Here is a 17,452-nt window from a genome sequence, read left to right as displayed (position 1 = left end):
CCGGACGATCGAGCGCATGTACGGAGACTGAGAACTTGACTTGATAAACCTTCGAGGGCACAAAAGACGCCATTTAGTCACGAGTATTAGCGTACAACAACATTGAGCAGCGATCTTTTCTGTAACGCTTTTTCTTGCCGGGAACAGTTAGGAGGAAATGTACATCACCATGTCCTGCGCTGATGTGCATCGTTTTCCTATATATTTTGCCCCTATTCGTTTTCCCTGAAATTCGGTTGATACTGATTTGGTGTAAGAAAAAAACATTATGCCTTCGCTAAAAAGTACTGCTAAAGTAGTACTGGAAAAACATGGCGTTTATCATATAACAAACAAACAACGTGACGACAATACAGAAGAAAATATCCCCCTGTCGAGACATTGCCATTCACTATCCACGTTCCCAACTTCCAGGGACCAGATCCGCCAAAAAGAAAAAGGAATTTCCAGGGACCATAGGAAGTTTAGAGACGTACAGATGAACTGCAAAGCATTGGTTCCAGAATAGAACAGATTCAAGACGACATGCAACTACCATCCGCAACCTGTAACATCTAGTCTAGTAGATGTTTCGTGTGGCTAGCATTACGGATTTAAAGCAGCACCTGTCATGACAAGAAAACACAGCAACATCTGATCCGAACAAGCATGTTACGAGTACTCAGGATGTTTAAGTGAACTCTATTTACGTTCAAGCATAACCTCGAAATCTGCAGAATATTGCACATCACGTTTCATCTAAGAGCCCCCATATCCGACAATTGAACTAGTATGCCAGCTGAGGGCGGGAGGGAAGTATGCAACTACACACCAGGCCTTCCTGTCAGTCGTTGCTAATTGGCTTAGGAGGACCTCTCGCTATTGGGAGAGCATCTGTAGCACGGTCCGGTTTGGCCTTTGCGATGTCCACGTATATGACCCGACCGTTCAATGCCTGTCAGGAGCTCGCATTGCTCAGCTCTTTTCCAGATGGCACCAAGAAAAAAAAGCAACAAACAGTAATATTTTAGGAGGAAATCTTGCCTTGCCGTTCATCTCTTCCCTCGCGTTATTGGCTTCCTCCGGGGAAGCAAATTTCACGAAGCCGAATCCTTTTGGTATGTCGGTCACCTTATCCCTGACGACGGTAGCTGCATTCAAGCAAGAAGCCCAGCTTTGGTATCACATAAGAACAGCAGGCAGAATAACTATAGGTTATCAACACAAATGCGCTCTGGCAAAGTGGCAAGCGACGAGGATAGACCTTCTATTACTTGTCCGTAACGTGAGAATGCTTCTGATAGGCTTTCCTCAGTTGCAAATTGTGATAAACCTGCAAAAGGGCAGATGACTCGGACGAGGTTATAAACAGCTGTGGACAGTTGCCCAATGGTCCCCCGTGATTCTCAGTTGTGTACGGTGTTAGTGCTTTAGCTCCCACTTAGCTCAGGTAGAGCTCATGCAACATCAATATCATATTTTGAATAACATTAACAATGTGTACTTGCAAGAACATGACTAGCAACTGGTATCGGCGTGAATATGTGAATATGTGAACTTAGTAATTTGGCATAGTTAAGAGTAGAGATAATTCCAGGCAGCGTAGATTAACAATATACGAACCCTTGCTGGAATATCTAGGGATTTTGCAGTTTTATTTTCTTAATAAAAAAAGAAGCAGTATAAACCTAAACAATTAGTTGGAATCCAATAGAATTTCGATGCTCAGTAATATACTCCTATTACATCGACAACTTTAAAATGTGCTCTTTGTAATTTATTTCTTTCTATAAGGCATAAAGGCAAATAAAGCACTGAAACTAAGTGTCCCAGTCCTAGATAACAGGCAGTCCTTCTAGGAGGGTGCCCACATTTTTTGGAGATACTTTTTTTTTTCTCAAACACGCAAGAGAGTTGTGTATCATTATATTAAAAAGAGAACAAAAACACGGAGAAAGATCCCTTATACCAAAAAAAAAAAAAAAAAAAACCACACAAACCCACACCAAAACCTATGTTGTTACACAAGAGATCCTTCTGATCAAAGATGTTGGCAGTTTGGCACCACATCAACTTCCGAGGAACATTTTAATTCCTTGAAAACAAATGGACTAGACGCTAATGGCAAAAAGGTCTACTCCCTTTGTCCCAAAAACAATGTACATTTCACTTTTCAAGGAGTTAAAAAAAATTAAGTCTAACTAAATATACACAAAAAGAATTACCAATACTTACAAATTACGATGTGCAAGTAATAGTAGAATATATTTTTCATAATAAATATATTTGGAGATACAAATTTGATATTATTTTTTATAAATCTAGTCAAGCTTAAAAATTTTGACTCCTCGAAAAGCGAAATGTGTGTTCTTTTTAGGGCAGGAGAGTAAGCAACATCTGACACCTTCTTAGAGAGAGTATAATAAAGAGCTATAAGAGCAAGTTCAATAATAGACCTAAGTGCTTGGCTACAAGTGAAATTATACAACAGTTGTCTCCTATTTATCTGCAATTTTTTAGAAACTATGTGGTACCATGTCTCACATTCTCTTTCCTGTTTCTCCTCATATATTTGTTACTTGGCCACTACTACATAGACGCTGTGTCTAGCTAGTTGCTTGCATGAGAGCCAAGTTCTCCTTTCTTCTCCACTACATCAGCATTAGATTGGCTATAAGACCATTATTATACTTGCTCTAAGTGGGATTTATGCTAGGTGGAAGAGAGAGAGAGAGGAGAAAGTAGAAAAGTAGGATGCAGTTATAGCCAGCTGATGCACAATCTCTAAGAAACTTTGTGAGAGACCCAACTAGAAACTATTGGGCAGTTTCCATACTAAGTCATGTAGGCGCTACACACAAAAAAAAACATATTCATAATGGATGGTTTTCTCAAAATAGATTTTTGTCAAATCATATGTCTTCTCTCTCCTATCATCTACTTATCACATCTCATTCTATCTTGGTTCTTGTGCGGACATAATTTCTTATTAGGAACTTTCTAATTATATAAGAAACCATTTATATCTCTCTCTTTCTTAAATTCAATGTCACATCACTATTTTGCTCAGTTGGCACACTATTATATGATGAAAATTTTATAGAGTTGTAAAAGTACATATAGCCAACAATGAGTTTTATTATTAGCCATGCTCTCCGAAGCCATAGACTTTGAGACGCACTAATCTCTCACGAGCAGCAGAGACCCAATCAATGTGCTGCCACGCATTTCAAGATTCAAACTGCAAGTTTCTGATTTTGCGTATTTTGTGGTAGGAAATTGTAGTAGTAAATTTCACAATTTGGCGCTACATTCCTATGATTTTGATTTTGATTTTGATTTTGATTTTGGTGTTTCCACTAAATTAGTTTTTGCAGACCGCGTTCAGTTAGAAACTAAAAATCAGTGTAACTATAAATGGTCTCAATGGGGCATTAAGCCGCCCGGCCTGTACCGGCAGGGCATTCCGTCGAACACTAGGCACGCATGCCCTGGCGATGAATCAGGCGCTCAACAAATGTGCAAAATATGGAGCAGAGCACTCGACTGGTCAAGAAGTAGAAGGGACGCGCGCGTGAGGACTGAGGACTAGGGGAGGAAATGGGCAATTGAGGCAAAGAAAAAAAAACCAACCTCCGACGAAGAGCTTGTAAGTGATGCCGCGCGACTGCGCGAGGAGCATGGGTCGCGCGGCCGCAGGGCTCCCCCTGGACGCCAGGCAGCGGGAGGCCTCCCGCAGCGCCGCCATGGCCATGGCTGCCCCTTTTTATTGGGAAATCTGGAGCCGCGTGTGTGACGGAAGCACGGAGGCGAGGCGAGGCTGGCGAGGGCACGGGACGAGATGGCGCACAGGCAAAGCTCGGCTCTTATGGGCAGTCCGGCCCGGAATCCATCGCTGCCGACCAGTCGGATGGAATTCGTCCGCCGACCCCCTCCCCTCTTTCTATTTTTTATTTTTCTACTAGTGTTTAATTTGGCCCATTTCGTCACCAGCGCGCGGCCCATCTATTCCTGGACGTGAAGTTTCCCCAAGCTCGGCCAATCTATTCTCCAGAACGACGCTCGCGGAGTCATGGCTCCCATCCCACGCGGCCACGTCAACAGGTACGTACGAATCCTTTCTTTCTTTCTTTTTTTCTTTTGTTTTGTTTGCTTTCTATTTCTTTTCTTTTTTCTCTTCTGTTTTCATTTTCATTGATCTTTTATTATATTTTTATTTTATTTTATCTTCTCTTTCTTTATTTTACCTTTTACTCTACGTAATTATTTACTTTATTTATTTTTAGTTTCTTTTTTATTCTTTCTTCTATTCTATTTTCATTTATTTTTTGTTGTATGTTTTCCTTTTATTTTTTTCTTTCCTTTCATTTATTTATAGTCTTTTTCTTTTTTTTGTGGACTTTTGTCATTCTTTTTATTTTCTTTATTCTTTTATTTTTTTATTTTACTCTATTAATTTTTATTTTCTTTTTTCCCTTTCCTCGCTTCTATTTAGTTTTAATTTTTCTTTCTTTTTGTTTTCTTATCTTTTTATTTTTTAACATTTATAAATTTTAAAATTCTTTTTCGGTAGAATTAATATTTTTGTTTATTTTAGTTTCTATTTTTGTATTTTATTATTTTCCTTTCTTTTCTTTCTATTTATAATTTTATGTTTGACTTTTTTATTTACAGATACACGTAATGTTCATGTAATATACATGTAATGCTTTATGATGTATTTTTTGATGTCCATGAGTAGAAAATGTGATGTTCTATGATGTATTTGTGATGTTCAGTACGTATGCATTGATGTTCTAGGATATATTTTATGATGTTCGGTAGTATTTTTTCTTCTTTTTATTTGACTCTAATTAATTACATCACTAATTTTATTATTTTATTTTATATTTTATGATATTTTGTGATGCTCACGTAGTATACATATGATGTTCTATGATATATTTTGTGATATTCATGTAGTGTTAATGTGATGTTTTACGATGTATTTTGTGATGTTCAGTAAACATACATTGATGTTCTAGGATATATTTTATGATGTTCAATAGCATCTTTTCTTCTTTTTATTTGGCTATAACTAATTACTTCACTAATTTTATTTTTTATTTTTTTATATTTCATGGTATATGGGATGTTCACTTAGTATTTATATGATGTTCTATGCTATACTTTGTGATGTTCGTGTAGTGTTAATGTGATGTTCTACGATGTTTTATGATATTTTGTATTATATATGTAAATATTTTTTCTAAATATACCCAAGTGGGATTTTCATCTAAATGATTTATTATAAGAAACACAGTGGCGCAATCGAAATTTAATTTGGATGCATATTTTAGTAGTTACGACTTTTATCAATTTTAGATTATACATTCAAGTGGTGGGCCATAGGTTGTCTCCTACATTTTGGTGCTCTCCTCTAGATTTGTATACATGTGTGGGCCATAGTTTGCTCAAAACTTGTAAGGAGAAACATGAGATAGTGAAATTACATTCGTTTCGCAGCATGCACGACCCATCTGGCCTATAACAATAGTAAAATCGGCCCATATACGTGCTGCGAATTATTTTGGTGTGCGTGTGTGTGGTGGTGTTGGGGTGGAGGGGGGTCGGCAGCTGGTACCTACCGCCAGGGTCGACGCATAGGCGCCCCTAGTCCGGCCCTGTTTATACAAAGAAAAAAAACCATTCCCCTATTTACTAGCTAGTCTAAGGGCCTGTTTGCTAGAGCTTCTCCCTGCCTTCGGCTCCAACTTCTCCGGAGGAGCCCGCCAAACAGTTTAGATGGAGGAGCCGTTTTAGCACCTTTTCAGTGGAAAAAGGAGGAGCCGAAGACATTTCGAAGAAGTCACGAGCCATAAATTATGGCTTCTCCAAAATGACTCCAGCTCCTCTAGAGAAGCCTATGAAGAGGAGTCCTTCCAAACACACCCTAAAACCAGACATATGAACTCTAAAAATCACCCATTCAAATTATCTCTGTGTGTTGTTTTAGAGTAGTTCTAAAGGTGATTTTATTTTTTTACTTGAAAAATCTAGTAAATACTTGATAAGATTATTAAACTATAGAAAATATCTCTAAACTTCTAAGACTTTCCAACAAATCATAGAGATAGATTAGGATACAAATAATCCAAATAAAATATTTATAACTAGTGAAGAACGAGAGAAATATTCAAAAAATTTCCCAAAACATTTTTTTATCTATAAACATGTTATGAAAACTTTGCACAACAAAAACGTATGACACAACCATACACATGTATAGCATTAATGCATGTTGCATTCATGTTGACTATTCATTTTTTTGTTGTGTGAAGTTTCTAAAACATATTAAAACATCGATTATAATGTTATAGGATTTTTTTTAGTTTTTTCTAGAGCTAAATATTTTTTGGTGCTTAAAGACATATTTTCAATATTATATTTGGATTATTGGTATGCCAATCTATCATTGGAAAGTTTCATTCTATGATTTCATATTTAATTTCATGAATCACAGAGAGTTAGTAATTATGCCAAAAGAGTTTCATTCACTTCTTCTCTCTACTTAAAAACGTTGATAGTTTGCCATGTCATAGAAAATGCTTACGTAGCGGTTTATTAAATTCAAATGAAACTTTCATTAAGACTACCCTAAAATAGTATTTTCTCTATACAAATGGATTCCATTTCCCATGGGAGTTTGGATAAAGTGCAATAAGTATTGGACCATGCTAGCTCCCGCACATTCGAACGGATCCACGCGTTCGGACGCCTACGCATGCTGCTGTGCCTACTCGTGTGTTGCTGCGTGGTGCACCCCATGTCGGGTTCATAAACCTGGGGTCCCCAATGGACCCACTTCCCTATAAAAACTCAGCCTGGTAGATGGCATAGCGACAACACGCGCCTCCTGGGCTGACCTAGATACTTAATGATAGGCCAGGAGAACGATCTGGTCTCCGACCGGAAGGCCTGGCCAAGGTGGGAACATAGTCTGACTCCAACCTCCTTTTCCGACCAGGGATACGCTGGACCTCTGCTCGTGGCTCTTCCCCGGTCGACACGGTCGGGGCCGACTAGGAATGACCGACCGAGGATGCCCACTCGGTGAGGGCCCAGGGATCAGGCAGAGCAGATAAGGTAAGGCGCTCAAGTCAAACCGCAATACCGAGAACCGTACCCTACCATACCCTATGCACCTGCAAGACGATGCCATTAGGCAATGCCAGATGGGCACTATGCAACCTTCCAGGCATGTCAGAACACAAATAGTATTGTAGACGTCGACGTTTGCCATACTAGACGACCACAGTAGAGCCTGCCACATGCATCTGGACATAAACAATATTATGGGCACCTGAAAGCTCTAGTTTGGTTTTGGTGAATTGATAAAACCCTAAGTGCTAACCTAGTTTATCAAGTGATTATGACATAGGTAGCACACTTCAAGTAGAAGAAGCTAATGAAGATCATAGCATGACAATGGTGATGGCATGGCGATGATCAAGGGCTTAAACTTGAAATGAAGAAAGAGAAAAACAAAAAGCTCAAGGCAAAGGTATAAACCATAGGAGCTATTTTGTTTTGGTGATCAAGACACTTAGAGAGTGTGATCACATTTAGGTTTGATAGCCGTACTATTAAGAGGGGTGAAACTCGTATCGGAATGCGGTTATCAAAGTGCCACTAGATGCTCTAACTCATTGCATATGCATTTAGGATCTAGTGGAGTGCTAACACCCTTGAAAATATTTGTGAAAATATGCTAACACATGTGCACAAGGTGTTTGCAGGGTTGAGATGGGTTTGGGTCCCTCTCTCCCTCCCGCCGAGCTTGCGAGGCGGGATTCGGCGCTTTCGGGAAAATGAAATGTCTATTTTCTATTGCGCCGGATGCAAAATTCTTGGTGGTTGGCACATTTGAGCAAGGGTAAAGAAGTTAGAGTTGAAATGGAGTTGGTCGAAATGATGCTGGCGTCGGTCTACTGACCGGACGCTGGGTCACTCAGCGACCGGACGCTGAAGGGCTGCGTCCGGTCGAGCTGTCAGACGGCACAGTCACTGGGATTGAGCACCGGACGCTGGTCTGCGTCCGGTCAAGGTGGACCGGACGCGTCCGGTCGAAAAAACATGCCTCGGGGAGCTTACTGGAAACGACCGGACGCTGGGGCTTCAGCGTCCGGTCAGTTTTGATCGGAGCGTCTGGTCAGCTTCGTAGCCGTTGGAATCTGACGAACAGCATTTGAAGGTGATGACACGTGGCGTCCATTGGGCGACCGGACGCTGAGGGCCAGCGTCCGGTCAGTATGACCGGAGCGTCCGGTCAGAGCGCGTTTTGCCCAGTAAAGGGGTATAACGGCTCTATTTGATTGGGGCTCTATTTATAGCCCCATGACCGGCTGTGGCTCACATCTTTGGCCATTTTCATTGACATAGCAACCTTGTGAGCTAAGCCAAAGCCCTCCCACTCATCTACATCATTGATTCATCATCATAGTGAGATTGGGAGTGATCCAAGTGCATTGCTTGAGTGATTGCATCTAGAGGCACTTAGTGATCATGGTTCGCTGCGGATTTCGCTTGTTACTCTTGGTGGTTGCCGCCACCTAGACGGCTTGGAGCAGCGAGGATCGTCGAGCGGAGGTGGTGATTGTCTCTGGCTCCGATCGTGGTGATTGTGAGGGGTTCTTGACCTTTCCCCGGTGGAGCGCCAAAAGGTACTCTAGTGGATTGCTCGTGGCTTATGTGATCCTTATCTTGTGTTGGTTGTGCAGCACCCTATTGAGGGTTTGGCGTGTGAAGCCAATTAGCGCGTGAACCTCCAAGTGAGTGAATCGCCACAACGAGGACTAGCTTGCCGGTAAGCAAGTGAACCTCGGTAAAAATCATTGTCTTCATCATTGATTCTGAGGTGATTGGTCATCATTGTTATTCATCTTCATGATTGATTGGTTCATTCATCTACACGGCGGTATAACCCTCTTGATCACTCTCTTTACTTTACCGCAAACTAGTTGACAAGCTCTTTAGTGTAGCTAGTTGTGAGAGCTTGCATGCTTGGTTGGTGTGGCTCTTTAGTTAGCCTTTGAGAGCACACTAACATAGGGTAGTGTCATTGCTCTTGTGTGAATTGACACTATCTAAACTAGAATTGTGGTAGGTGGCTTGCATTTTGAGTAGGCTAGCGCAACACTCGCTTCGCCTCATAATTGTCTAACCATTTGGTTAAGTGTTGTTATAGAAATTTTTATTAGGCTATTCACCCCCCCTCTAGCCATTAGGACCTTTCAGCACCGACGACTGTCTTGTACCCGACAGCGTGGGCAACAAGACTAGGTAGCACATGTATACATTCTCTCTTTCTCTAACTTGTAAGGCCATCCCCTTCGACTATAAAAGGGGATGAGGTCTCTCCTAAAAAGCTCTCTCTGGCTCTCTAGCTCTCCTCAAAAAAGAGAAGCTAGACAATTCGAGCACTCAACGACCTAAGAACTCGAATAGCTCAATAGCTCTAGAACTCTAAAGCTACATAGAGCATATGCTCTAATACTTAGTGCACGTTAGAGCCCTCATCACTCTTGGCCCTTCGGTTTAGAGTTCGACCAGGCCTTTAACGCCCCCTTCTAATTCCAACTCGTTTGTAACCCCACAGCAAACTTCGATCTCCTGGGCTTAGGAATAAAGTCACCGATCGACTGAAACTAGACGTAGGGCACATTGCCTAAACCAGTATAAATCTATGTCATTAAGTTCTAGGCCACATCCGATCACAACGCATGACAAAACTACAAATATTTACTTGTTGGTTACTTTTTGCACCGATAGTTGGCGTCGTCCGTGGGGAGGATGTCGTGTGTTCATGCTTTTGGTCATCGTAATACCCACCTTTCCACCATCTTTGTCATGGCGGCTCGAGCGATATGATTTGCTTCAGCTCACTAGAATTCCCCATGCTCCCACCTGTTGGGATGTGGGTTCCTCCCGTCTTTGTGCCACTCTAGACCTTCGTCTTTAGGAGTCTAGACTTCATCGCTGACTGGCTTGGCATACTCTCCTCTGCAAGGAGGCGCTCGTCCTGACGTCCACTGGAGGAGGAGCGCCCTCCATCAGCCCTGGCCCACCCGATGACCTCAATGTCAAAACCCTCGTGCTTCACCTCGAGCCCATGCTAGGCTCAAACTCCACGGTGAGTAACGTATATGTTGTTCTTTACTCATTGTTTAACACCTTCCGCTGACTCTCCGGAGGGACCCCGTTATCCCCATTGCGACCATTGTGTGACTAGTTCCCCTATGGCTTCACGTCCCCTGGGGACGCGTACGCGAGGGGACTTCGAAGGATGCTGACGCCACCCCCTCTCACATCCAAATTTGTGGGGATGGCGGGCTACACTCCCACCTCCTTTCATGACCTCATAGATGATGAGGTCGAAAGCAACAGCTCCAGTATCGATGACATCATGGCACCTAGCCACCCTCTGTCCTAGGAGTGCGCTATGGCGGATGCCCCGGGATAGCTAAAAGCTCTAGTTTGGTTTTGGTTAATTGATGAAACCCTAAGTGCTAACCTAGTGTATCAAGATGATTATGAGATAGGTGGCACTACTCCAAGTGATGAAGCAATGGCGAAGATCATGACAATGGTGATGGTCAAATGCTTAAACTTGGAAAAGAAGAAAGAGAAAAACAAAAGGCTCAAGGCAAAGGTATAAAATGTATGTAGGAGCCATTTTGTTTTAGTGATCAAGACACTTAGTAAGTGTGATCACATTTAGGATAGATAGCCATACTATTAAGAGGAGTGAAACTCATATCGGAATGCGGTTATCAAAGTGCCACTAGATGCTCTAACTCATTGCATATGCATTTAGGATCTAGTGGAGTGCTAACACCCTTGAAAATGTTTGTGAAAATATGCTAACACTTGTGCACAAGGTGATACACTTGGTGGTGTTGGCACATCTACAAAGGAGGTGGTGTCGGTGCTTTTGGGAAAATGAAATGCCTATTTTCTATTGTGCCAGATGCAAAATTCTTGGTGGTTGGCACATTTGAGCAAGGGTGAAGAAGTTAGAGTTGAAATGGAGTTGGTCGAAATGATGCTGGCGTCGGTCTACTGACCGGACGCTGGGTCACTCAGCGACCGTACGCTGAAAGGCTGCGTCCGGTCGAGCTGCCAGATGGCACAGTGGCTAGGGTTGAGCACCGGACGCTGGCTACGTCCGGTCAAGGTGGACCGGATGCGTCCGGTCGAAAAATATGCCTTGGGGAGCTTACTGGAAACGACCGAACGCTGGGGCTTCAGTGTCCGGTCAGTTTTGACCGGAGCGTCCGGTCAGCTTCGTAGCTGTTGAAATCTGATGAACAGCGTTTGAAGCTAGTGACACGTGGCGTCCATCGGGCGACCGGACGCTGAGGGCCAGCGTCCGGTCAGTATGACCGGAGCGTCCGGTCAGAGCGCGTTTTGCCCAGTGAAGGGGTATAACGGCTCTATTTGATGGGGGCTCTATTTATAGCCCCATGGCCGGCTCAAGGGAGAACTCTTGCACATTTTCATTGACATAACAACCTTGTGAGCTTAGCCAAAGTCCTCCCACTCATCTCCATCATTGATCCATCATCATTGTGAGATTGGGAGAGAATCCAAGTACATTGCTTGAGTGATTGCATCTTGTGGCACTTGGTATTCGTGTTGCGCTGCGGATTTCGCTTGTTTCTCTTGGTGGTTGCCACCACCTAGACGGTTGGAGCAGCGGTGGAGGATTGGCATGAGTTGGTGATTGTTCGTGGCCACCTTCGGTGATTGTAAGGGGAGTTGTACCTTCCCCGGCGGAGTGCCGAAAGGTAACTCTAGTAAATTGCTCGTGTCATTGAGTTACCTCACTTGTGGGTCGGTTCTTGCGGTGTCCTATCATGTGGACGAGGTTTGTGAAACACCTCTTAGCCGCCGAACCACCAAGTGTTGGTCGACACAACAGGGACTAGCGTGTTGGCAAACACGTGAACCTTGGGAGAAAAATCGGTTGTCTCTTGTCATTTGCATTCTCCCGATGATTGGCTTGATCTTCATCTTGTGATTGGTTCATCCCCTACACGGCTATATAATCACCCTACTTGCTTGTTTACATTCTTGCAAACTAGTTGATACAAGCTCTTTAGTGTAATTAGAATTGAGAGCTTGCTTTGTTATTTACATTCATCTAGTTGAGCTCTTTAGACTAGTAAGTTTGTGTGCCTTATTTAACTTTGCAACTAGAAGTGTCGGATAGGTGGCTTGCAACCCTTGTAGAGCTAGAGCAAGTTTGCATTACGCTATTTGTCATACTAATCAAATTGCTCTAGTTGATTTATAGATTTTTAAATAGGCTATTCACCCCCCCTCTAGCCATACTAGGACCTTTCAACAGCCACTAGTGGTAGCGGAATCTCTGTAGACTCACACCTCTATGGACCCTCATGTGAAGGCCCTCGAGCGTGTGTAGGAGCACAGAGAGGAGTTACAACAAATGCGGCAGAGTCAGCCACCACATGCGCGTAACTCGATGAGCAGTGCTCGGGGTCATGCCCGCTAGGTCCAGCGTAACATCCTAGATAGAGGGAATGATCCCCCATGGTTTGCTTAGGCTGGCCAGAATATCACTGTTGTGGCAATGCTTCTACGCGGCCTTCCTGAGCCTACCGACCCCTAGGAACAGGTAATCCACCGGAACCTCTGGGCACTGGTGGAAACCTCCACCGTTCAATAGGTGGAGAGCTCCACATTGTGACACTGGCTCGTGGCCTCTTGCCCCACTGGGGGAATAGGGTCGCACCAGTCAAATCACTCCATCCACTCACCACTACAGTTGCTGGCGTGGGGCAGGAGGCCACGGCTGCACCATAGCCCAACCCGACGCCCGCTCCACACACACCAGCTATGCATGAACAGCTCGGGCAAACCGTGACACTCACAGCATCATCAATAATCGTCGCCATGCCTGGCACCATGATGACATTCATCAAGTGGCGGCGAGAGCAGGCAGCACGGGCCCTGGCTTGACCATCGAGGAGTGTGGGGACATGCATCCTAGGCATGGTGGCTGACCAAATGACCGGAGCCCTAGCCCAGATGGCCCAGGGCCATGGGCCTTTGGTCGTCGCATCCAGAGAGCACCGTTCCCATAGCGCTTCCGACCACCCACCAACATCGCTAGATACACCGGGGAAACGAACCTTGGTATATGTCTTAAAGACTTCTGGCTCGCCTGCCGAGCCGAAGAAGTGGATGATGACCACTTCATCATTTAGTATCTCCCCATCTATGTGGGGGAGCATGTTTGAGCATGGCTCAAATTCCTCCCGCTCGACAGCATCCGCGACTAGGCGGATCTCAAGAGGGTCTTCGTCAGAAATTTTTAGGGGACATATGTCCAGCCTAGGAATTCCTAGGACTTCAAGAGCTGCCAACAGGAGACTAATGAGTCCCTATGGGATTACATCTGTAGGTTCTCAAAGTGGTGCAACTCCCTTCCTGATGTTGTCAATGCACGTTCCTCTCTAGGACAACCTATGAGTCCTTGATCCACAAGCTCGGTTGTCTAAAGCCCTATACCACCCACGACCTGCTCGACATCGTCATGAACTACGCCTCTAGCAAGGAGGCGATTGGGGTGGTCTTTAGCAATGGCCAGGATAGGTGCCAAGCCAAGCACGAGGACCAAGGTGAGGCCCCTCCATGCAAAAGGGTAAGAAGAACAAGAAGGATCAGCGTCGACCGACCAACCAGCTTTGGTCACCATAGCTGAATGTGTGGGCAAGCAGCCCTAGCAGGACCCGCTCGACCACTTCGACAAGCTCATGGAGTCCATGCACCAACCATGCCTACCCCATCAAGCACCTCTACAAGGACTATGAGCTCATCAACCGCTTTCTACGATAGGTCGGCAAGCCAAAGGAAGGGAAGGGCAAGGAGGAGGCAGCCAAGAAAGGAGGCATGATGGTTAAGGATGATGATAGCTTCCCCAACCCTGAGGAATGCCTCATGATCTTTGGGGGATCCGACACCATCCACTCCAAGTGACAGCACAAGGTACGCTATAGAGAGGCATGTGCCGTCGAGTCAGTCGTCCCCTCTTTCCTTAGCTGGTTGGACTCCCGAATCACTTTTGATCAGAGAGACCATCCTTCCCACGTCACCCGACTAGGTCACTACCCTCTCGTCATCGACCCAATCGTCCATAAGAAGTGCCTCACCAAGGTGCTGATGGACGGAGGCAGTGACCTCAACATCCTCTACGTCGACACCCTCAATGCCATGCGCATCCCCCTGTCAGAGCTCCAACCAATGAGCTCTCCCTTCCACGACGTGATCCTAGGGACGTAGGTGTACCCACTCGGGCAGATCAACCTACCCATCTCGTTTGGTGACCGAGCCAACTTGCACTCGGAGGTCCTCACCTTCGAGGTGGTGGACTTTCTAGGGTCCTACCACGCCATCTTGGGGCAGCCATGCTACACCAAGTTCATGGTGATCCCCAACTACACCTACCTCAAGTTGAAGATGATAGGACCAAACAACGTCGTCACTATGGATAGCACCTTTTCGCGTGCCTACACGTGCGACCGCGAGCATTATGAGCTTGCCACGGCTGTCATCAACTCTATCGAGCTTCTGGAGCTTAGGAATTCGTTGACTCCAGTAGTCCTAGACTACAACAAGCCGACCTCCTCGAGTGTCTTCCACCCAACCAACGAAACCAAGGTGGTGGGGATCGACCCCGCTGACCCGACCAAGATGGTGTGGATCGGGACCAAGCTCTCGCCCAAATAGGAAAGCGAGCTCGCCGACTTTCTACGCGCCAATCATGATGTCTTCGCATGGAAACCGTCTGACATGCTGGTTATACCAAGGGAGGTCACCAAGCATGCATTACATCTCATCCTGGGCTCAAAGCCCACCAAGCAACGCTTGCGTCGTTTTGACGACAAGAGGCGTAGGGCCATAGGCGAGGAGATCGCCAAACTCCTAGCAGTCGGGTTCATCAAAGAGGTATACCACTCTAACTGGCTAGCTAATCCTATTCTTATGAAAAAGAAGACCAAGAACTAGAGAATGTGTGTTGATTATACTGGCCTCAACAAGGTGTGTCCAAAGGACCATTTTCCTTTGCCACACATAGACCAGATGGTCGACTCCACATCAGGATGTGAAATCCTCTCCTTTCTGGATGCCTACTCAGGCTACCACCAGATCATGATGAAAGAGTCTAACTAGGTCGTGACTTTATTCATTACCCCATATAGTTCGTACTGCTATGTAACCATGCCTTTTGGTCTGAAGAACACCGGTGCCACCTATCAACGGTGCATGCAACGATGCTTCACCGACCAAATTGACCCACCCGACCAGCCTAACCAAGTCAAGCGACCGAAACCAACAAATCACCATCTATATAGATGACATAGTGGTGAAAATGGCTCAAGCTAGCTACCTGATCGTAAATTTGGTCGCAACATTCGCAAACCTCTAAAGGTTAAATATCAAATTGAATCCCAAAAAATATGTTTTTGGAGTTCCGAAGGGGAAGCTCCTTGGATACATTGTGTCTGCGTGCGGCATCAAAGCCAACCCCAAAAAATCACAGCCATCTCCAACATTGGCCCTATACGCAACGTCAAGGGCGTACAAAGGCTCACGGACTGTTTGGCCGCCCTAAGCCGGTTCATCTCCCTACTAGGGGAACGGGGGATGCCTCTCTATAAACTTCTCAAGAAGATAGATGCATTCGTCTAGACAGTGGAGGCACAGTAAGCTTTGGAAAGCCTTAAAGCATCACTAACGTCGGCCCCAGTCCTTGTCGCTCCTGAACAGGGAGAACCCCTCCTCTACATCACGGCAAACAACCACATTGTGAGTGCCGCCCTCGTCATCGAAAGGGAGGAGCCAGGATGCCCCCTGAAGGTAATGACCAGTGTACTTCATCGGTGAGGTACTCACCAATGCCAAGGCTTGATACCCCTAGGTGTAGAAGCTTTTGTATGCCATGCTGATGGCGACACGGAAGCTCCTGCACTACTTCATCGACCATGAGGTCATGGTTGCCACCTCATACCCGCTAGGAGATATCATCCGCAACCACGATGTCATGGGATAAATCTCCAAGTGGGCTCTCAAGCTCATGGGTCATGACATCAGGTATGTCCCTTGCACCACTATCAGGTCTCAGGCTCTCATTGACTTAATCGTCGAATGGACGGAAGTCTAGCTTCTAACCTTGGATATCACCCATGAGTACTAGATAATGTACTTTGATGGGTCAATTATGGCACCCGGCTCAGGGGCTAGAGTGGTTTTGATCTCCCCAGATGGGAGCAGGCTCCGCTATGTGATCCATCTCCATTTTTTGGCCTTAAACAATGCCATGGAGTATGAGGCCCTCATCAATGATCTGCGCATCGCCGTTGAGCTCGGCGCTACATGGCTATACGTCCGCGGTGACTCAGAGTTGGTCGTCAACCAAGTCATGAAGGAGTCCTCCTACAAGAGCCCTCTCATGGCAACATACTGCCAAGAGGTGCGAAAGCTCAAGGACAAGTTCTGAGGGATCAAACTACATCATGTCCCCTGAGAGGACAACGATGCCATCGATTTCCTCACAAAATTGGCTGCCAGGCGGGTTACATCTCTAGATGGGGTCTTCATCAACTATCTCCATGAGCCATCTGCCCATGTTTTGGAGGATCTGATCTAGATACACCCTGACACTAATCTGGCACTCGGGGGGTCCAACCTCCTGATGTGCCCCGACCCTGACCAAGTGCTTGGGGGCTCTGACCTTGGCGCCTCCATGACAACATCGCCCACCGACGTCACCATGGTGGCACTCAATCAGGCTGACTGGAGAGCACCACTACTAGCCTACCTCATTGAGGAGGTTCTCCCACCGAAAAGGATTGAAGCATGACAAATCACTCAACGTGTCAAGACGTTTGTCGCCATCGGTGATGGACTTTACAAGTGAAGTCCGTTGGGAGTACTCATGAAGTGCATCCCGACTGACCAAGGGAAATAGCTCCTCCTTGAGGTCCATGCTAGAATCTACGGACATCACGTGGCCCTAAGGTTGCTGGTCGAGAAAGCATTTCACCAAGGTTTTTACTAGCCCACTACGCTACGAAATGTAGAGGAGGTTGTCCGCAGGTGTGAAGGATGCCAGTTCTATGCTCGGCAAACTCATCTGCCAGCATAGGAGCTTCAGACCATCCCTATCACCTAGCCATTCATAGTCTAGGGCCTTGACAAGGTCAGACCCCTCAAAAAGACCCTAGGTGGCTTCACTCACCTGCTCATAGTGGTGGACAAATTCACCAAGTGGATAGAGGTGAAGCTCATCACCAATATCAGCTTCGGAAGATGCGGTCAAGTTCTTCCTCGACATCATCTATCGGTTTGGTGTTCCAAACTGTATCATCGCCAACCACGGAACAAATTTCACCAGAAAGAAGTTCCT

At 45.3% G+C, this 17,452-nt stretch overlaps 1 protein-coding gene across 3 annotated transcripts; it reads right to left on the bottom strand.

Annotated features, from left to right (window-relative positions):
- Positions 1–10: 10 nt before the first annotated feature.
- On the bottom strand, positions 11–3,912 carry LOC136496873 (small RNA-binding protein 11, chloroplastic-like). Of its 3 annotated transcripts, XR_010769147.1 has the most exons (6): positions 3,613–3,912; positions 1,244–1,312; positions 1,024–1,130; positions 812–934; positions 164–225; positions 11–49 (listed from the first exon to the last, which is right to left on the bottom strand). XR_010769147.1 is itself a non-coding variant. In XM_066492641.1 (5 exons), exons 1-4 carry the CDS (start codon positions 3,731–3,733, stop codon positions 824–826), a joined length of 408 nt encoding a protein of 135 aa, XP_066348738.1. In that variant the 5' UTR covers positions 3,734–3,912; the 3' UTR covers positions 115–225; positions 812–823. The 3 variants fall into 3 exon arrangements, 2 of the variants coding, with proteins under 2 accessions (XP_066348738.1, XP_066348737.1); XM_066492641.1 differs by lacking the exon at positions 11–49 and having other exon boundaries at positions 115–225; XM_066492640.1 differs by lacking the exons at positions 11–49; positions 164–225 and having other exon boundaries at positions 635–934.
- Between the last annotated feature and the right edge of the window lie 13,540 nt (positions 3,913–17,452).

Source organism: Miscanthus floridulus, chromosome 12 (assembly GCF_019320115.1).
Source record: "Miscanthus floridulus cultivar M001 chromosome 12, ASM1932011v1, whole genome shotgun sequence".
NCBI lineage: Eukaryota > Viridiplantae > Streptophyta > Magnoliopsida > Poales > Poaceae > Miscanthus > Miscanthus floridulus.
Note: the sequence above shows the minus strand (reverse complement) of the source record. Positions and strands in the feature narration are given on the sequence as shown.

Bases quoted from the DNA above. Each gene is read 5' to 3' on its own strand.
- LOC136496873 (XM_066492641.1), bottom strand. From the start codon at position 3,733: ATGGCCATGGCGGCGCTGCGGGAGGCCTCCCGCTGCCTGGCGTCCAGG. The intron at 1,313-3,612 runs GTTGGTTTTTTT...GCCCTTTTGCAG, and splicing joins TTACAAGCTCTTCGTCGGAG to GTTTATCACAATTTGCAACT. The intron at 1,131-1,243 runs GTCTATCCTCGT...GCTTGAATGCAG, and splicing joins TTACGGACAAGTAATAGAAG to CTACCGTCGTCAGGGATAAG.